Below are 22,654 nucleotides of genomic sequence, written 5' to 3' on the forward strand. Positions count from 1 at the left end.
CCTGCATGTTTTTTTTAATCAAAAGTCTCATGGAATGTAGGCCTACATTGAACACCACACATTGGATGCTACTGTAGGCTGAATAACAAAAACAGATATTTCCATGTAAAAAAATTCTGGGATGCATTTTCTTTCTTTTTTTTTCATTAGACTACATGGCCACTGTTAAAACTGTAACTTAAAAGGGGTGCAGCATCAGTGCTTACAGTAAACGCAAGCTGGAAGTTGCACAATGTTCAAGTTTGCGCTCAGCATACCTGCAATTTGCTCAGTGGCCATTATAGGCAACATTGGTACTGGGTTACCTTCAGAAGACTCCCTTGAAGCTTGTGTACTTCGTAGAATAGAACAACCGACACATTCATGTTTGTGAGAATATCCCATTTTGATATCATGACATATTAGTGTGTAACTCACATGGTTCGGGTTTTACAGATGATTTTGTGCTGATTTTCTTGTCCGGATCCTCTCATGTGTAGAAAAAAGCCACTTTCACAAGCCCCGGAATATCAGCAGAAAGATGGGATTGAGCTTCAGCCACTATAAGAAACGGTAGATCTCTAGTATAAAAACACCGGGAGATAATCAATACTCAAAATGACTTCACTGTGTGAGGCATGGATGCATCAATAGACTCTAGAGCATGTTTGTCCTATGGTTATTTTGCATACAACCTTCACACAACTTTCTGGAAATTCTGCAGGATAGTTGCTTGGTTTTGGAACATTCTCAGCACATTTAAGCAACTTAACAAAATAACATACTTTAACAGAACTCTTCCTTAAAGTTCAAACATGGTTACATTTAATTTCAATTTTGGTAATGTTCTAGGAACCTTCTCCAACTGGTTTGACATTTGGAATGTTCTCAAATAGTTCAGAGAACATTAAGAAACAATGTTGTTCTGTGGGAATTTCGGTACTTCAGCATAATGTTTCTTACAGGTTTCCTCATGGTCCTATTTAAAGACATGTTGTCAAATTGTTCAGAGAACATTAAGAAAACTTTCCATAGAAATCACAAAAAAACTTTAGTAACGTTCAGAGAATGTTCTAAAAATGTTATTTAAGCAATAAGGCACAAGGGGGTGTAGTATATGGCCAATATACCACGGCTAAGGGCTGTTCTTACGCAAGGCACAACATGTGGTGCCTGGATACAGCTCTTAGTTGTGGAATATTGGCAATAGGCCATAAACCCCCGAGGTGCCTTGTTGCTATTATAATCTGGTCACCAACATAATTAGCGCAGTAAAAATAAATGTTTTGACATACCTGTGGTGTACGGTCTGATATACCACGGCTGTCAGCCAATCAGCATTCAGGGCCAGAATCACCCAGTTTATAATTAAAATTGGGTTGGTCTAATCCTGAATGCTGATTGGTTAAACCCGCATTCCAGCTGGTGTCTATTCTACAATTTACCAACGGCTAAATCTATGATGTTAAAATGCCTATTTACTCTGTTCCATCTGACAGCTTAATCCACTGTCTCATCAGCCCAGTCAAGAAATGTATGTATGTCTCCACTATAAAATGCATCTAGACATTATCGCACATTTCTTTTACACTAAAATGTAGTTTTCAAGATTTGTATAAATCTTGCTGTCTGTCTCTCCGACATTTGCAACATTGTTTCATAATCAAATTCAATCTCCAGTTGTCCCATAGTAATGAACATGTGGGAAGTCGGGACGAGACAGACAGGCAAGCAGCGTTTCTCAGCCAGTCGAAATCGTTAATCAGTTGGCATCATTTTTATGGATATATACAAAGAAATGTCAAATGAAAAGGTAAAACGAAACAATGTGCAGGTAGTTTGCAGTCTTTCCAGTTTGAAGTGATTGTGTTAGCTATATTGTTGGCTAGCTCCTCTAAACAACACAGTGTCCTGACAGGTGAGCATATTTTTTATGCCAGGCGAAATCGCACTTCATTAGCTCATTGTTATGGATGCATCCAAATAAATGTCTCTAGAAAACAGCTTAAACAAATGCAAATGCAGCTACTTTGCAGTTATTCTGGCTGCATTTTTTGACGTGACTGTACATTTGTCGTAGTTGGCTAGCTAGCAAGCAAGGGATAAGAACGTTGCCAGCCAGTATAGCAATGGAACATTTAGAACGAGCGATACAGAACAAATAGACTGTACGAATGGGTCGCGTCTCTAGCAACCGAACCGATAGAACGAACGACCAGCCTGCTTGGGTAGCAACCCTAGATTAGGGTCGGGACTATATCTTGTGGAAGGATGAAATCGTATGAATAAATTAATCAAAATAACATTTATAATGAAAACATGTCAATCATTATTTGAATATGTTGGTAACCCGTTGTATAAAAGTGATAATGCCCTCTGAAGCCGGTGTTTGAAGGATATATTGGCGACTTCGTCTCGGGCCTAACAATACCCGTGCCAATATTTCCTTCAAACACCGGCTTCTCTGGCATTATCACTTAAACATATACTCTACATTCCGTTCTCAGCATCAACAGAACTCTCTCTATCCTCTATCTTGTTAAGTGTGTTAATGTGTGATGGCTGAGCCCCGTAATTGGCCACACCTGATCTTGTTTCCTTGAAATGGGGTCTGTTTAATAGACTAAAATGAACAGCTTTGTATGCATTAAAAAAAACATGGCACGCTAGCTCCATCCTGGTGGCGCACTGGAATAATTCCATGGACAGAGAACAGAAGATTATAAGCACCCCAATGCTGGAACCAGCTTCCCCGTGAAGCTAGGACAGCAGAGTCCCTGCCCATCTTCCCGAAAACATCTGAAACCCTGCCTCTTCAAAGAGTATCTTAAATTATCCCACAGCACCCCCCTTTTGTGAACTTTTTGTGAACTAACACTTGCACTTTACTTTTTTCCCCCTTACTAGGTCTGACTTGATAGCTACTTTATTGAAGAAAATTGTACTTACTTTAACTGTGATTTGTGGTTGTCCCACCAAGCTATCTTAAAACGAATGCAGTAAGTGTAAATTGCTCTGGATAAGAGTGTCTGCTAAATGACAAATACAGAACAGAAGATTATAGGTTCAAATCTCACTCATGCCGTGTCACAATAAAAAATAAATGTGTTTGCAGGATTAATGCCTTTGCACATTCTTCCACTGCAAATCTACCATTCCAGTGTTTTACTTGCTATATTGTATTTACTCCGCCACCATGGCCTTTTTTTGCCTTTACCTCCCTTATCTCACCTCATTTGCTCACATTGTATATAGACTTATTTTTCTACTGTATTGTTGACTGTATGTTTGTTTTTGTAACGATCGTCGTAATCCTCCTCCTCGGACGAGGAGGAGAGGCGAGAAGGATCAGACCAATATGCAGAGTGGTTAGTGTCCATGATTATTTAATGAAAACAGACTGAACACTTAACATACAAAAACAACAAACGTGACAAACCGCAAACAGTCCCGTGTGGTGCTAACACAGACACGCGATACAACCACCCACAAAACACACGTGAAACCCCGGCTGCCTTAGTATGATTCTCAATCAGGGACAAACGATCTACAGCTGCCTCTGATTGAGAATCATACCAGGCCGAACACAAAACCCCAACATAGAAAAACACACATAGACAACCCACCCCAACTCACGCCCTGACCAACTAAATAAATAAAAGAAAAAGGAACAATAGGTCAGGAACGTGACAGTTTTACTCCATGTGTAACTCTGTGTTGTTGTATGTGTCGAACTGCTTTGCTTTATCTTGGCCAGGTCGCAATTGTAAATGAGAACTTGTTCTCAACTTGCCTACCTGGTTAAATAATAAAAAATAAATGCCTAAGGGAATTAATTTCCATGTGCCCTGTCTGTGCGTGGAGTTTAAAAGTTAACCCAAAATAAGCTAGCAGTGTTATTAAAAGTCTTATTGAAACATTCAGTGAAAGATTTAAGGAAGTTATTCAAAAAACTCAAAATTGCCAAAAATTTCCGCTCTCAGAGCGTTAATAAAACCTCCCAGGAAAACTTTCAGGTAACTTTAACTATAGTAAAACGTTCTGAGAATCTCCCTGCAACCTAAACATTTACTTCCCAGAACAGGCGAAATGTTCACTTCCGTTCTCAGAACGTTTAGAAAACATTATGTTTTACCCGTTTTATGGCTTTGTTCCCAGAACCAACTGGAAACCAAAAACGTATGTTCCCGCAACTTCCAAGGAACCAAATGTGCTAGCTGGACATACACCAGGAGAGCTGCAGCAACTGAATAGTTAACTTCCCGTGTAGTTTTCTTCACTAGGAAGTTTTACTTTTTGTATAGCACCTGTTGTGTCGTCAGTTCAGTTGGCAGTCTGCTTTTCCAAAAATCCAGACCTTGTCGTCTCACTTTTAGCGACAGTTTAGCTCCAGTCTCCAGCATAGTTTAGTTCCAGTCAACAGCCACTGAGCCAAGACCTCACCAAACAACTGGAGTTATGTGTGCTCTGCAATATCATCCACTGTACAAACTGTATCGAATTGCACTGCACTCTTGTGGTATCTGCGGTTAATGTGAAGTTTATTGTAATGCCTGCAAATCTGTGGATTGGACTTGCAGACGGCGGAGACTTTGGAAACTAATGAATGTCGCGCGCAGGCAACAGTATCGCACTTCTCCTTGGACAAAAAGTTCAAGATTTAAGAATTTACGATTTATTTCACTCAATATATAAGTACTTCGGTGCCTTTGTTGGAACTTTAAAGTGGATATGTGATTTAGTTCAAGCGCAGCAGTGACTTTCTAACTTCCAAGCCAATTTTCCATATACTCCACAGGTGCGCACTTGCATCGGAACCAGTTTGTCTTGCGAGACGGCCGTTGGTTTCAAAGTTATTCTTTTGTGGATATTACGGGATTTTTTTGACGTTTTTCAAAGGACTCCGTATTTGGATGAGATTATGTCGATTTTACTCTGCGTTTATCCGCTACAAATGTGTCCAAAACAGCATTGTTGTCATCCAAACAACGTTTGTGCATGGTGGTACTAAACGTCTCATCAACAGTGTTTTGTAATCGCTGTCCGCCACTAATCCAAATGATCCTTCCATTATTAATCCTGTTTGTATCGCTTCTCCAACAACATGGCTCAGAAGCTGAATCAAGTCATGTCAGCAAATTCCAACAACCAAGTTTAAAGGAACAAAACGGTAAGTTGCGTGTTTTGAATGTGTGTTTAGCTGTCACTTTTAACATGGGTTGAGTTGGAAATAAAGAACTTTAACAATTCTCACATATCCATTCCTGCTCATACATAAACTTCCAGAACTCAAACATACTCCTCTTACAAAGCACATCTTGCTTGAGTTTAAACAGCAATGAATGAATACGTTTTATTCAGTTCAAACAGCATTATCCAGGATAGGAAGTGGATATTATTACCTTTACCTTTCAAGTGTGCCCGTGTGTGTTTAAGGGGGAAACCCCTCTGAAATGTAATGTCCCCTGAGAGAGGTTTTCTCTATGATCGTAAAAGGCTCCATTCATTCAATGGTAGTCATTCCAGGTGATGTAATTTGCTTATTCTCTGAACCCCACTGATTTAGACTGTCAAATAGTTTTTTGTTTTGTTGTTATTTCCCCTTTTAAAGTCAAATAAATGTGGTGATAAGACATACATAAATTGTAAGAGACTGTCCAATTAATAATCTCTGCAAATAATTTATTATTTCCAGCATGTTGAACTTGGAATCAATCTGTTGTTGTGATGAGGTGTGTGTGTGTGCCTGTGTGCATGGATGTGCACACCTGTGCATAAATTCATAACTAGCTTTTGCATCCAGGTAATTTTGCAGTTAATTTAACATTATTTGATGAAGCATACACTAGGCGGCGTATAGCAATGTACTCTTTCCATTCGTTTATTATATGTAAACTGTTTGCAGATTTTTGCTTTAGACTAATTCTGATTCACTATCTCAAACTTTGTTTATTCAATACTTACCAGCGTCATTACCATATAATTACAGTGTCACTAACAACAAAAATAGTTTCTAATGCACAGCCCCCACATGTTGTGGTAATTCATATGTCACCCTATGTCTTACTTAAAACATTAAACATTCTTCTTAAGAGTAAGATCACTTTATTGGTCAATTGCACATAAGGTCCAACCGAAATGTGACTTTCACTTTTAACCCAACCCCTCAGAAAGGCACAAATAAATACACATACATATACAGGTTTTGGACTGGTGCAGGGGGCTGCCACACTGGGCACCCGGGGACCTGTTGTTGTGGGGGGTTAAGTGCCTTGCTCAAGGGCACAACGGCAGGCAATGGCATCTAGAATTTGATACCAGCAACCATCTGGTTGCTAGCTCACTTCCCGCCCCATTTTTCCCGTTAGACACAGGATTCGAACTGTCAACCATCCGCTAGGCTACCCTTCACCCCAAACACCTAATTTGCATACCTCGCATTCCTGCATGCAGCTCCTCCATTGGCAAACAGTGGCCACACATTGAATGATAATAAAGGCCCTGGCTAACGGTAACCTTTGGCTCTGACGTGTGAGTGTTTCACCAGCGCTCCAGTGTGGTTGATTGCTAATGCTCGGCGACAATTTGATACTGAAAGCTAGCCCTATCTGGCATGTTTAGTGGTGGTTACTGGGAGAGTGACAGTCCTGGGAGAGTTGCAGTCACTCTACTATCAGTCTCAGCATGGTTGCTAGTGTGTTCCCTCTACTATTAGTCTCAGCATGGTTGCTAGTGTGGTCCCTCTACTATCAGTCTCAGCATGGTTGCTAGTGTGTTCCCTCTACTATTAGTCTCAGCATGGTTGTTAGTGTGGTCCCTATACTATCAGTCTCGGCATGGTTGCTAGTGTGGTCCCTCTACTATCAGTCTCAGCATGGTTGCTAGTGTGGTCCCTCTACTATCAGTCTCAGCATGGTTGCTAGTGTGGTCCCTATACTATCAGTCTCAGCATGGTTGCTAGTGTGGTCCCTCTACTATCAGTCTCAGCATGGTTGCTAGTGTGGTCCCTCTACTATCAGTCTCAGCATGGTTGCTAGTGTGGTCCCTCTACTATTAGTCTCAGCATGGTTGCTAGTGTGGTCCCTCTACTATCAGTCTCAGCATGGTTGCTAGTGTGGTCCCTCTACTATCAGTCTCAGCATGGTTGCTAGTGTGTTCCCTCTACTATCAGTCTCGGCATGGTTGCTAGTGTGGTCCCTCTACTATCAGTCTCAGCATGGTTGCTAGTATGGTCACTCTACTATCAGTCTCAGCATGGTTACTAGTGCAGTCCCTGTACTACAGTAACTTTCTCCAAGGGAACTGTTGTTGTTGACTGTTGTTATGCAACCTGATACATAGGCTTTCATCTTTATTACAGAAGATGGAGTCCTATTCGCTTGGTGTGTCAGGCAGTAACGATCGGCCATGACATTCTCATTCTGTTCCACTTGGCTCACATCTCCAGTGAGGGAGGCTCAGCCACTAATTAAACCACTTTAAACCACTTCTTGTATTGTAGCTTATTACACTTTGGGTTTCAGGTTGGATTGTTTCTTGATGAATTAACATTTTGTTAATATGCTTAAATATTTACAGTGTCTTTTCCACGATCTTGCAGTTGATAAGTGAGTGTTGGCATTGCATTGTCAGCCAAATTAAACTGCCTCAAAATCAAACTTCTGAAACTATTTTTCCAAAGATTCAAGAACCCAGCTGCAGATTTTAGTACGAGGTGCAGATTACCTAGGGATAATCTAGTGTCGCCTCTTTCAGCACCAGTCCAGGAAGCCGAGGAACATGCAAGACATGCCAATGATCACAGGGGCTGCTGTTCTGAAACAGACAGATTAGGGGATTACGGGAGGTTAATAGAACTCACATGCCAATGGAAATGTGCAGCTTTTCACGTATACATGGATGTCTGGGGTAGAGGTCGACCGATTATGATTTTTCAACGCCGATACCGATACCGATACCTATTATTGGAGGACCAAAAAAAGCCGATACCGATTAATTGGCCGATTTTTGCATATATATATTTGTAATAATGACAATTACAACAATACTGAATGAACAATGAACACTTTTATTTTAACTTAATATAATACATCAATAAAATCTATTTAGTCTCAAATAAATAATGAAACATGTTCAATTTGGTTTAAATAATGCAAAAACAAAGTGTTGGAGAAGAAAGTAAAAGTGCAATATGTGCCATGTAAAAAAGCTAATGTTTAAGTTCCTTGCTCAGAACATGAGAACATATGAAAGCTGGTTGTTCCTTTTAACATGAGTCTTCAATATTCTCAGGTAAGAAGTTTTAGGTTGTAGTTATTATAGGACTATTTCTCTCTATACCATTTGTATTTCATGTACCTTTGACTATTGGATGTTCTAATAGGTACTTTAGTATTGCCAGCCTAATCTCGGGAGTTGATAGGCTTGAAGTCATAAACAGCACAATGCTTGAAGCATTGCGAAGAGCTGCTGGCAAACGCAGGAAAGGGCTGTTTGAATGAATGCGTACGAGCCTGCTGCTGCCTACCACCGCTCAGTCAGACTGCTCTATCAAATCATAGACTTAATTATAATATAAAACACACAGAAATACAAGCCTTAGGTCATTAATATGGTCAAATCTGGAAACCATCATTTCGAAAACAAAACGTTTATTCTTTCAGTGAAATATGGAACCGTTCCTTATTTTATCTAACGGGTGGCATCCATAAGCCTAAATATTGCTGTTACATTGCACAACCTTCAGTGTTATGTCATAATTATGTAAAATTCTGGCAAATTAGTTCGCAACGAGCCAGGCGGCCCAAACTGTTGCATATACCCTGACTCTGCGTGCAATGAACGCAAGAGAAGTGACACAATTTCCCTAGATAATATTGCCTGCTAACATGAATTTCTTTGACCTAAATATGCAGGTTTAAAAATATATACTTCTGTGTATTGATTTTAAGAAAGGCATTGATGTTTATAGTTAGGTACATTCGTGCAACGATTGTGCTTTTTTCCGCAAATGCGCTTTTGTTAAATCATCTCCCGTTTGGCGAAGTTGGCTGTCTTTGTTAGGAAGAAATGGTCTTCACACAGTTCGCAACGAGCCAGGCGGCCCAAACTGTTGCATATACCCTGACTCTGCGTGCAATGAACGCAAGAGAAGTGACACAATTTCCCTAGATAATATTGCCTGCTAACATGAATTTCTTTGACCTAAATATGCAGGTTTAAAAATATATACTTCTGTGTATTGATTTTAAGAAAGGCATTGATGTTTATAGTTAGGTACATTCGTGCAACGATTGTGCTTTTTTCGCAAATGCGCTTTTGTTAAATCATCTCCCGTTTGGCGAAGTTGGCTGTCTTTGTTAGGAAGAAATGGTCTTCACACAGTTCGCAACGAGCCAGGCGGCCCAAACTGCTGCATATACCCTGAACGCAAGAGAAGTGACACAATTTCTCTAGTTAAAAGAAATTCATGTTAGCAGGCAATATTAACTAAATATGCAGGTTTAAAAATATAAACTTGTGTATTGATTTTAAGAAAGGCGTTAATGTTTATGGTTAGGTACCTTTCGAAGAAAGGCGTTAATGTTTATGGTTAGGTACACATTGGTGCAATGACAGTGCTTTTTTCGCGAATGCGCTTATTAAATCACCCGTTTGGCGAAGTAGGCTGTGATTCGATGATACATTAACAGGCACCGCATCGATTATATGCAACGCAGGACAAACTAGATAAACTAGTAATATCATCAACCATGTGTAGTTAACTAGTGATTATGTTAAGATTGATTGTTTTTTATAAGATATGTTTAATGCTAGCTAGCACCTTACCTTGGCTCCTTGCTGCACTCACATAACAGGTAGTCAGCCTGCCACGCAGTCTCCTCGTGGAGTGCAATGTAATCGGCCAGAATCGGTGTCCAAAAATGCCGATTACCGATTGTTATGAAAACTTGAAATCGGCCCTAATTAATCTGCCATTCCGATTAATCGGTTGACCTCTAGTCTGGGGACACAGAAGTGCATTGTGCATTCAATAGGTCCCGATACAAACAAACAAACAGACGATAAGGAACCAACATGCATAATGGTCTGTAGTATGTTAGGTCACTTCAGACCATGAATAGGACTTGAGATGTAGCTATACATGGAGGTGGAACTTTCGTTTCATGCGTTGACGTCAATGGATAGTTGCATCAAACTTGAAGTTATTCTTGCAAATCTCAAGTCACTCTCTGGCCCTTATCTATCTGGAGATTTGACAAACTTTTTTTAAACTTAATGTACTGTGTAGTTCCATACAGAGACAAGCATCATTTCCAAAAATCAAACCCATAGCCTTGTGTGTGGTGTGGGATTTGTTGAAGTCAGCATATTGCATGTTTTGCTCTGTTTAGGAAGTAACACCTCTCCCTATCAGGCAATGATTATCCAATGTGTGCTGGACTCACTAGGGTGGTGAATATAGCTGTTAGCCCAGTCTGTTGACAGCTACCAGTTTGTCAGCTGGGATTCACGGTACCAGTCTGTTGTTGTGTTAAGTGGATCCCATAGTGGTTAAGTTTATATTTTATTTGAAATTACGGGATAGCTGTAAACTGGTGAAACAACACCAAAAGGATTTGGAATATCAAGTTATTCTTTAATACGGTTCAGATGTTTCTCTAAATAAGTTTCTCAGGGTGAACTAATGTACTGTAGCAATGTACAGTTAGTTACTCGCACTAAGGTAGTCGGCCTACACTGACAACAAAAAAATGCCTAAAAGTAAAATGGGTAATTTTTTACCCACTTGTAAGGACATTGCAACACAAATAGACCAGAAAATATACTGACCACACAAGAGCCTTTCCTCACTGAGACACCAAACACAGTCATTCTCTCCACAAGCAGTCCATGTAGACTTGTTCCCCTCTCACCACCTCAGAGTCTCAAGTGAGGACTAACAGTAGATAACAGTGTCTATGTTTTTGCTGTCAGCACAACTTGAACGTCGGAGAACTGTATTTGGCAGGCGAGCATGCCACCGCCTGCCTGCTGTTTGTCATTTTGGGCAGCGAGTGTACATTCTCCCCAAGCAGGAGGGAGTTTCTCAAGGGAACTGGGTCACAGGTTTTTAAGCTCTGCATTGGCAGAGAAAAGCCTCTCCAGGCAGGCGGTGGCTTCTCTCTCACTTGCAGTATCAACATTACCCCCAGGTACTTTGTAAGGCCCGGTTGTTTTCAGCAGAATCAATGTCCTTTTCAGGTCAGCATCCTGAGTGTCTTTTTTTCTAGGACACAAAAAAAAAAATCTTGACATTCTCGTTGATATGTCCCTGTGGGGAGGGTCGCCCATCCAGCCACAGTTCTGTAACGGCGCATGCCTTTTCTTTTTCTATCACAATACATTCCCTTCTTGTCCTTTTAAAGAGTAAGTGGGGAATAGTCTTCCTATACTATGTGGATAGGGAACATCTGTGTCCTCAACTTAATCTTCCAGTCAAGGCCTTACAGACCCAAACTATAGCCAGCATGCTGAGTGTCAATGACAGTTATGGATTCATGCAAATTATGAATAGCAGTGTCATGTTCGTATTACAGTTTTAGATCTTCAATTTGGGCAATTTCATTGTAACTTTTTGCATGTTTACACCTGTGAACCAGTGACTTAATTACTGTCGAGACACAAAGCCAACCAATCCTAGACCAGGAACATGGACATGAAAACCTATTGCTCCATTTTAAGAGACTTTCCTTATTTCCTGCAAAATGAAATGCCTCATTGAAACTTAAATTCAAGAGAGATTCTTAGATAGCAGTAGAAGTTAATGAATGTTATCAGCTACCTTTGAACAATTGCTACAGCACATCCAATATAGCAAGTGTTTCTTTATCTATTATTTCTTTGAATTAGGCCTAGAGCTGAAAATCTATTCGGTTTGGAGCCGACCACCGAGTCCAAGCACCACGTTTCCCAGAGGAGACAAAAATATCAAGAGCACATAAATTTGGTCATATAAACACGCCACTGTAAATAGCCCAACGCTAACATTGACATTTTTGAGAGAGAAGAAAGTCTGCCCGGTGCGGTCTAGACATGAAGGGTGGAGTATGTCTGCCTCAAGTCAGGATAACCTGTCAGCGCAAATACCTGTCATCTACTGCTGGGCAGCATCTTTTCCTCAAGCCTCTTGTCTCTCAGCTGCACTTCTGCCAGTGGTTTATGTGCTCATTGCACACTTGAAATAATCAATTTGGCATTTTCAAAAAAATTGACCTTACTCGGGTCGTTGAGGTGAAATAGGCTACATGTAACTATTGTGTCATTACATGAAACATTGCATAGGCCGACATTTCCTTGGGAAATGTCTTGAGGAGAAAGCATTTCTGAAACGACTACACGAGAGAATTAAATATGGCGTGTAAATATTACTGTTGGCATAATCAGTGCATTACTGTTGGGTAATTAAAGCATTTTTCATGCGGTTGCTTCCTCTCAATGTAGCTCATATTGACGTTTCCAAACTTATTACATTTGGGTTATCTGTAACTGTGTTTAAGGATTAGTACGCAGGTTGGCATTTATTGAAAGGACTAATGTACTGGAGGCAGCTCTGCAGAGTGGTCACTAGCTGGTACAGCCACAAAGTCATAAAATCTGATTTGAACCCTAACCTTAAACCCTAACCTTAACCACACTACTAACCCCAATGTCTAACCCTAACCTTAAATTAAGACCGAAAGCTCATTTTAGCTTTCATGAATTTTTATGATATAGCCAATTTTGACTTTGGAGCTGGCCGATCTAGCAGAAACCGTGCAGTTCTGCCTCCAGGGCAAGACCCATGACAATAAACGTCAACCTGCGATTAGTACATCGCTGGAACAGCCCTGCACTAACATAGACTTAAGCCGTCTGTGGGGGATATTAGCTGTTTTGAAAGCAAACTGAATTCCATTGGACTTACAATTTTGGCAGAGGGTAGATGTGATGAGTTGACCTTGGTTACCATCTCTGGAGGGTATGTCTACATAGTTTGGCAGATGTCATCGACCCCTGTCAGAGAACTATTTGAAAGTGTCCTGTTCCATCTCCTCTTCACTGCGTGGGGCTCAGCCGTCACCTTGCGATTGATTGACAAGGAGCATGACCCCGGACAAGTACTGAAATGTTGTGCAGCTGTGGCTTCTAATATACAGATGGATTTTTATTTTATTTAACCTTTATTTAACTAGGCAAGTCAGTTAAGAACAAATTCCTATTTACAATGACGGCCTAACTAAAGGCAAAAGGCCTCCTGTGGGTATGGGGGCTGGGATTAAAAATAAATTAAATCAAAATATAGGACAAAACACACATCACGACAAGAGAGACAACACAACACTACATAAAGAGACCTAAGACGACAACATAGCATGGCAGCAACACATGACAACACAGCATGGTAGCCAACATTTGCTGTTGATTCTGTGCTTGCATGTTGCAGAGAAGGGAACAAAGTTTTATTGCTTTGGTAGGAGATCACAGCTGGTTAGTGAGGGACTGGTCGGTGGTCGCTATGTTAAATGTTCACAGAACATGAATTACTCAGATGTGACATGTAAACACATTTTGTTTCAATCATTGACCAGACAGAAAACCAGACTACTGTATTCACAAATGACCATTCTGATAAATGATTCCTGACAACTCCCATTGTGATCATGGATTTCCTGAAGAAATCTATGATTGTTTTACAAGCGTGACTTCAATATATGCCTCCAGCAGCCCACACACACCAAAAAATAACAATGCAGCCTCACTTTTTGCATGATTCAGGGTGGCAGGACTGAGATGAAAGACACTCACTGGTAGGAAATATGCTACTGACCCAGCAATTTGGTACCAATCCCTCTGTTCCACCCGCATGTTCTTCTCCATTGTAACAATCTGAAGGTGCCACTATGTTTGAAACACAGCAAACAAAGTCCTCTCCTCACAGTTATTGGATATGCTGTACATTTTTTGAGGCATTTATTATCTCAACTGAGCTAATTTCTAATGTAAGTCTGAGAGATAGTGATGCATGATCTGCTACGCATGAATTATGATATCAGAGCAAGATCAACTTCTCGCTGCAGGTTGAGATGTGAAGTCTGAACATGGAAAATAAGTATTAGCCCTTTATTCCGTCCACTGTCTCTTATGGGGTTACGTATAGAGCTTATATACTGTTAAGAGTTTTACAGGAGCCCCTCATCAGTTGTTCTCACATGCCTGGCCTCATATAGCTAGAGTGAGTGAGTGAGTGAGTGAGTGAGTGAGTGAGTGAGTGAGTGAGTGAGTGAGTGAGTGAGTGAGTGAGTGAGTGAGTGAGTGAGTGAGTGAGTGAGTGAGTGAGTGAGTGAGTGAGTGAGTGAGTGAGTGAGTGAGTGAGTGAGTGAGTGAGTGAGTGAGTGAGTGAGTGAGTGAGTGAGTGAGTGAGTGAGTGAGTGAGTGAGTGAGTGAGTGAGTGAGTGAGTGAGTGAGTGAGTGAGTGAGTGAGTGAGTGAGTGAGTGAGTGAGTGAGTGAGTGAGTGAGTGAGTGAGTGAGTGAGTGAGTGAGTGAGTGAGTGAGTGAGTGAGTAGGGGAGCTTAATGCAGTTCAAAATGATGATTAATCATGCATAGTTCCACGCCATTTTCAATGACTTAGCTTTGGGTCCATGCGTGGTTCCTATGACACACCTTGAAGTCTAGAGGTAGGTACAATGAGTGCACATAATATGGTTCATATTTTGTTTCTGTCTTGCTTGCTCTCAGTTCCACTTATTTAAGCTATACTATAATTCAAGTGGATCTATAGAAATCAAATCCTGACTGTTTCTGCCTTGGGTGTCATCTGAACTGAGTGAGAAAAATCGAGAAACCATTAACCTAAGACCAGAAATATGCCAGCCATAATACATTTATAGGAAAAGTAAAAAAGCACCTGTCCCAGTAATCACGGGTTCACCAGTGTCCTGAGTAGCTGGATTATATCGCCTTGCACATGGTGGGATTTGATATATGACAGTATGCCACTAGCATACGGAGTCCGTAACCCAATCACACATACTATTTGGAGAATGCATGGCTTTTTCCAAAGCACAAATAGGTTTTCAGTACACTACACATATGCTGCCCCTTGCAGTACCCACACTAGCTCCCCTGGGAGGGGTATCCATTTCCCAGAGCCCAAATGGAATGAAATGCACAGTAGGCTGTTAGCTAGCTCTTCGGTAAGACTCACTGTAATGATTTGAGCAACTGTGTTCTGGAGATACGTGTGGTGCACGGTGCAGATGGCCTGTCAATGTATTCGGGAATCTCCTTTTTATTGATGAAGGCATATTGATTTAGCAGACTGATTGTAATGGAGCAAGGCTAGGTCTGTCTCATTGGCGGCCATGACTGTCTGACAATGCAGAATGACACTATCAGATATAAAAAGCTTAATATTGTCTCAGGCTTTTCACTCCCAATCCTATTAACGCAAGGACGGTGTAAATCATGAGGTGATACATTTGGAAACATTAGCAACGGGCTATCATCCCTTTGGCAACAGTCCGTGCTAGTGCTAACACGTGCATAGCTATTGATAATACAGTCAGGGTGGGAAAAGGACAAACCGAAAACAAGGTAAAGATTGAGCTACAGCAGCGCCTGAAGGGAGGCCGAATTTATCAACCAATCTTTATCTCAATCAATTGCAGTCTGGCGACAGGTCCTCCGGTTATCAGTAAAGGTGTGAGACCCTTTTTAATTTTCTCCCCAACGGCAAACCAAACATCTGCTCAGCTGTTTCTCTTAGATGACAGAATTAAAATAACCCAGGAGCCCTGCTGGCTATTGAGATGCCATTGACAAGCCCAATCTATCATGTGTCACCCCATTTGTCAAACTCCATCTTTCATTCTATTCAGCTTGACGGGACAAAGTTTGTTCTACAATTTGTCTCCCCTCCCACCTGTTGACAGGCCTTAGGTCATCGAGTTGGCTTATATCTGGCACCGATTGGAGATCAGATGGTGTCAATGGATTTTTATAGGCCCAGTAATGAGTCAGATACTATGTACATAGTGATGGTAAATAATATACTGTGGTCCTGGGGTACCAACATAACAATCATAACCCTAACATACTGTACCACAATAATTGGTAAGAAGTGGGCCAAGTAATAACTTTTCATCTTATATCACTTGAAACCATGTCAGTACAGTGACGTGAGTGTGAAGGTACTAGACACATGCGTGTTACCTTAGCAAGAGAAAAGTATCTTGTGTAATGTCATGGTGTGGAGCTGTGAAAATAATCATACAAGGCTCTGCTTGTTTTCGCAATATCTCACAGAGATAACGTGTGACAGGAGGAGCTCAATTAAAACGCCTCAAGATATACTTTTCAACATTTTCAAGGTGTGACATTGTTTTGATGGATGTTGTTTTGCAATCATTTCCTAAAATGCATTTGTAATCTACTTCTGTGATTTCTTAATCTCACTAAACTAACTTCCTCAAGATGATGAATGACTAATCAAGAGGAATCTTTCATCTTGAGTGCACTCATAGAGTTCAAGCAGCTAGAGGAACTGTAGGGCAGTCAGGGTGTGTCAGAAAAGTACTGTAGATACAACACGTCAACACCTCACACCTGTGAAAAAAATCTTACCTTCCAGTGTATAAAAAAGGCAAACAAAAGGAGAAAGGTGGTATTAGCACAAACCTGACATCATTAAAGACCTGACATCATTAAAGACCTGACTGCACTGTTGGTTAAGGGCCTGCAAGGTAGCATGTTGTATTCGGCGCATGTGACAAATAAAGTTTGATTTTGATTTGACATGGTTGAAGAACAAATTATGAGGAATAATAGTGGATTTAAAAAAAGGAAATAAGTACTTCAGTCAATCGAGGTAATTACATAATATCTGCCCTTTAAACTTCCTTTAAATTATAGTGCCCTATGGGTGTCTTAGTAGTCCTCTCCTTGAGGCTTCCTTTCCTTGTCTCTACTGCAATGATGGGGTAGCAGGTAGCCTAGTGGTTAAAGTGTTGGGCCAGTAACCAAAAGGTTGCTGGATCGAATCCCTGAGCTGACAAGGTAGAAATCTGTCGTTCTGCTGTTAACCCACTGTTCCCCGGTAGGGCGTCGTTGTAAATAAGAATTTGTTCTTAACTGACTTGCCTAGTTAAAGAGCTACAGCTGGCATCCTCCAGAGTTTTTAGGTCGAAGAGAGGCAGCAACATCAGAACTTTGAGACATGCCCTTTGTCCCCTTCACCCTGAAGCAATTGCTACTGTACCTTTTTTTTTTAACCAGCCATCTGCATGTGTGGAATCATTTAGAGGTCATAGTTGGGCTCCTCCCATCTCTAGACATAACTGCAGTTTCCTCTCATAAGAGTCACAATGCTTACCAAGATGGAAATTAGCATTTTTAAGACTGCATTTGAATTTAAGTGTGCTTTAGAGCAAACCTCTGTTTCTCAGGCATCCATCTAGAAGGAAATTAGTCAGTCATTTTATCTGTAAGTGCATTCGTACATGAATATTCATGATCTCTAAAGATAAAATCAAAGCTTTTAGTACATGCTTCTGCAATTATAATTCCGCTTTTGTATTATCTTTCTCTAACATTTGTCTTATGCAATGGGTTATTTTTGGAGGAAAACAGACACACATGATTTAGCACCTGTTTTTTTAGCAGCCACAGTTAAATGAAAAAGGCTGTGGGCCCTTTGACGAATTGGGACAGTCAGAAGCTTAATGACCTGTGGAGGCTGTTAAAAAGGGAGCTGAACACTGAGTGTTTAGCGCTCGTCTGCCTATGTCATTTGCAGCCTTCAGTTTAAGGAAACTGAAATGTACAAAATCAATCAATCAAATGTATTTATAAAGCCCTTTTTACATCAGCCGATGTCACAAAGTGCTATGCAGAAACCCACCCTAAAACCCCAAATGAGACATTTCACTTGGTTGCACAACATCACCTAAATTAGGGATCATCAACTAGATTTTTTGTTGAGCGTATGGTCGGGGGGCCGGAACATAATTACAAATATTTTGTAGACTGCAAATTGACCGCAAGAAGACCAAACAGATCATGTTTGACGAAACATAATCATTTCAAACCTTGCTTACATTTGTATACGATCATGTGTCTCTCTATTATGTGTGGGAATACTTTAACAGATTTCTTAAATTAAAATCACTTGTAGCTGGTTAAGTGTTTTTACAGTCTTTAATGTCCAACAATAAAACTTTTAAATATATACAGTACCAGTTAAAAGTTTGGACACACCTACTCATTCAAGGATTTTTCTTTATTTTTACTATTTTCTACATTGTAGAATAATAGTGAAGACATCAAAACTATGAAATAACACATATGGAATCATGTAGTAAAACAGTGTTAAACACATCAAAATATATTTAATATTTGAGATTCTTCAAAGTAGCCACCCTATGCCTTGATGACAGCTTTGCACACTCTTGGCATTCTCTCAACCAGATTCATGATGTGGTGAACTGGAATGCATTTCAATTAACAGGTGTGCCTTGTTAAAAGTTAATTTGTGGAATGTATTTCCTTCTTAAAACGTTTGAGCCAATCATTTGTGTTGTGACAAGGTAGGGGTGGTATACAGAAGATAGCCTTATTTGGTAAAAGTCCATGTAATGGCAAGAACAGCTCAAATAAGCAAATAGACGACAGTCCAAATAAATGCTTCACAGAGTTCAAGTAACAGACACATCTCAACATCAACTGTTCAGAGGAGACTGTGTGAAACAGGCATTTCAGGTTGAATTGCTGCAAAGAAACCACTACTAAAGTACACCAATAATAAGAAGAGACTTGCTTGGTCCAAGAAACATGAGCAATGGACATTAGACTGGTGGAAATCTGTCCTTTGGTCTGATGAGTCCAAATTTGAGATTTTTGGTTCCAACCGCTGTGTCTTTGTATGACGTAGAGTAGGTGAACGGATGATCTCGGCATGTGTGGTTCCCGCCGTGAAGCATGGAGGAGGAGGTGTGATGGTTCTTTGCTGGTGACACTGTCAGTAATTTATTTAGAATTCAAGGGACACTTAACCAGTATGTCTACCAAAGCATTCTGCAGCAATACGCCATCCCATCTGGTTTGCGCTTAGTGGAACTATAATTTGTTTTTCAACAGGACAATCACCCAACACACCTCCAGGCTGTGTAAGTGCTATTTGACCAAGGAGGAGAGTGATGGAGGGCTGCATCAGATGACCTAACCTCCACAGTCACCCGACCTCAACCCATTTGAGATGATTTTGGATGAGTTGGATACTAGAGTGAAGGAAAAGCAGCCAACAAGTGCTCAGAATATGTGGGAACTCCTTCAAGACTGTTGGAAAAGCATTCCAGGTGAAGCTCGTTGAGATAATGCCAAAATAGTAAAAATAACGAAGAAACCTGGAATGAGTAGGTGCGTCCAAACTTTTTTATACATTTTTTTACCCCCTTTTTCTCCCCAATTTTGTGGTATCCAATTGTTAGTCGTTACTGTCTTGTCTCATCGCTAAAACTGCCATACGGGCTCGGGAGAGACGAAAGTCGAGAGCCATGCATCCTCTAAAACACAACCCAACCAAGCCGCACTGCTACTTAACACAGCGCACATCCAACTCGGAAGCCAGCAGCACCATTGTGTCGGAGGAAACACCATACACCTAGTGACCTGGTCAGCATGCACTGCACCCGGCCCGCCACAGGAGTCACTAGTGCACAATGAGACAAGGATATCCCTACCGGCCAAACCCGGATGACACTAGCCCAATTGTGCGTCGCACCATGTACCTCCCGGTCGCGGCCGGCTGCGACAGAGCCTGTGCTTGAACCCAGAGTCTCTGGTGGCACTGCTAAAAGTGCGATGCAGTGCCATAGACCACTGCGCCACCCGGGAGATGTGTCCAAACCTTTGACAGGTACTGTGTGTGTGTATGTGTGTGTATATATACAGTTGAAGTCGGAAGTTTACATACACTTAGGTTGGAGTCATTAAAACTCATTTTTCAACCTCTCCACAAATGTCTTGTTAACAAACTATAGTTTTGGCAAGTCAGTTAGGACATCTACTTTGTGCATGACACAAGTAATTTTTCCAACAATTGTTTACAGACAGATTATTTCACTTGTACCTCATTGCATCACAATTCCAGTGGGTCAGAAGTTTACCAACACGTTGACTGTGACTTTTAACAGCTTGGAAAATTCCATAGAATGTCATTGCTTTAGAAGCTTCTGATAGGCTATTTGACACTATTTGAGTCAATTGGAGGTGTACCTGTGGATGTATTTCAAGGCATACCTTCAAATTCAGTGTCTCTTTGCTTGACACCATGGGAAAATTAAAAGAAATCAGCCAAAATGGTAGACCTCCACAAGTTTGGGTCATCCTTGGGAGCAATTTCCAAATGCCTGAAGGTACCACGTTCATCTGTACAAACAATAATACTCAAGTATAAACACCATGGGACCACACAGCCGTCATACCGCTCAGGAAGGAGACGCGTTCTGTCTCCTAGAGATGAACGTACTTTGGTGCGAAAAGTTCAAATCAATCCCAGAACAACAGCAAAGGACCTTGTGAAGAATGTGGAGGAAACAGGTACAAAAGTATGTGTATCCACAGTAAAACGAGTCCTATATCGACATAACCTGAAAGGCCGCTCAGCAAGGAAGAAGTAACTGCTCCAAAACCGGCATAAAAAAAACAGACTACGGTTTGCAACGGCACATGGGGACAAATATCGTACTTTTTGGAGAAATGTCCTCTAGTCTGATGAAACAAAAATATAACTTTTTGGCCATAATGACCATTATTATGTTTGGAGGGAAAAATGGGAGGCTTGCAAGCCGAAGAACACCATCCCAACCGTGAAGCACGGGGGTGGCAGAATCATGTTGTGGGGGTGTTTTGCTGCAGGAGGGACTGGTGCACTTCACAAAATAGATGGCATCATGAGGGAGGAAAATTATGTGGAGATATTGAAGCAACATCTCAAGACATCAGTCAGGAAGTTGAAGCTTGGTCGGAAATGAGTCTTCCAAATGGACAATGACCCCAAGCATACTTCCAAAGTTGTGGCAAAATGGCTTAACCTGTTATGGCTGCAAGGGGCAGTATTGAGTAGCCAGTTAAATCGTGCCCATTTCAAACGGCCTCGTACTCAATTCTTGCTCGTACAATATGCATATTATTATTACTATTGGATAGAAAACACTCTCTAGTTTCTAAAACCGTTTGAATTATTTCTCTGAGTGAAACAGAAGTCATTCTGCAGCACACTTCCTGACCAGGAAGTGGAATGTCAGATATCGATGCTCTGTTCAACTTCCTGCCTATACATGGGCATGATACGTAAGAGTCTACATACACTTCATACACCTTCCCCTGGTTGTCAAGAGGCGGTGAGAGAAAAAATTTCGTGTTTATCTTGGTCTGAGGTGGAATTAAAGCTCTTTGTTTGACGTGACCGTCCACTTCCTGTTTCTGGAGCGCGCGAAAGAGGACATGGATTTGCATTCTGTTTTGCTCTCGTTATGGACGACTAACATCTCCGTCTTAGATTTTATTTGATACATGTGACCATATCATCGTAAAGTATGTTTTTTCAATATAGTTTAATCAGATTATTTAAATTTTTTCGGGAGTTTTGCCGTGTTCCGTTCTCTGACTTTGTTGACGTTGGAGAGCTCCGTAGCACTTGGCAAGTGCCCATGCTAAATGAAGAGGGAAATTTGCCGTTCCAAATCCAAACAACGACTGTTCTGGACAAAGGACACCTTGTCCAACATTCTGACGGAAGATCACCAAAAGTAAGAAACATTTTATGATGCTATTTCTAATATCTGTCGTGCATGTGAACTGGTCGTCGGCGCCCAAGTGTTTCTGGCTATTGTGGCTATGCTAATATAACGCTACATTTTGTTTTCGCTGTAAAACATTTAATAAATCGGAAATATTGTCTGGAATCACAAGATGCCTGTCTTTCAATTGCTGTACACTATGTATTTTTCAGAAATGTTTTATGATGAGTAATTAGGTATTTGACGTTGGTGTCTGTAAATATTATGGCTGCTTTCGGTGCAATTTCTGATTGTAGCTGAAATGTAAACTATGATTTATACCTGAAATATGCAAATTGTTCGAACAAAACATATGCTATACAATAAATATGTTATCAGACTGTCATCTGATGAAGTTGTTTCTTGGTTAGTGGCTATTTATATCTTTATTTGGTCGAATTTGTGATAGCTACTGATGGAGTAAAAAACTGATGGAGTAAGAAAAGTGGTGTCTTTTGCTAACGTGGTTAGCTAATAGATTTACATATTTTGTCTTCCCTGTAAAACATTTTAAAAATCGGACATGTTGGCTTGATTCACAAGATGTGTACCTTTCATATGCTGTATTGGACTTGTTAATGTGTGAAAGTTAAATATTTAAAAAACATATCTTTTGAATTTCGCGCCCTGCACTTGAGCTGGATGTTGTCATAAGTGTACCGGTGTCGGGCTGCACCCCAAACAGGTTAAGGCCAACAAAGTCAAGGTATTGGAGTGGCCATCACAACGCCCTGACTTCAATCCTATAGAAATTTGTGGGCAGAACTGAAAAAGTGTGTGCGAGCAAGGAGGCCTACAAACCTGAGTCAGTTACA

At 40.7% G+C, this 22,654-nt stretch overlaps 1 protein-coding gene across 1 annotated transcript in view; it reads left to right on the forward strand.

Annotated features, from left to right (window-relative positions):
* Positions 1-4,268: 4,268 nt before the first annotated feature.
* The window catches only part of pdgfc (platelet derived growth factor c), a 71,386-nt gene continuing 53,000 nt past the window's right edge, over positions 4,269-22,654 (forward strand). Inside the window, exon 1 of the mRNA XM_038992936.1 lies at positions 4,269-5,149. Within this exon, the coding sequence (XP_038848864.1) occupies positions 4,978-5,149 (172 nt within the window). The 5' untranslated portion in view covers positions 4,269-4,977. The remainder of the gene's footprint in view (positions 5,150-22,654) is intronic.

Source organism: Salvelinus namaycush, chromosome 5, assembly GCF_016432855.1.
Source record: "Salvelinus namaycush isolate Seneca chromosome 5, SaNama_1.0, whole genome shotgun sequence".
NCBI lineage: Eukaryota > Metazoa > Chordata > Actinopteri > Salmoniformes > Salmonidae > Salvelinus > Salvelinus namaycush.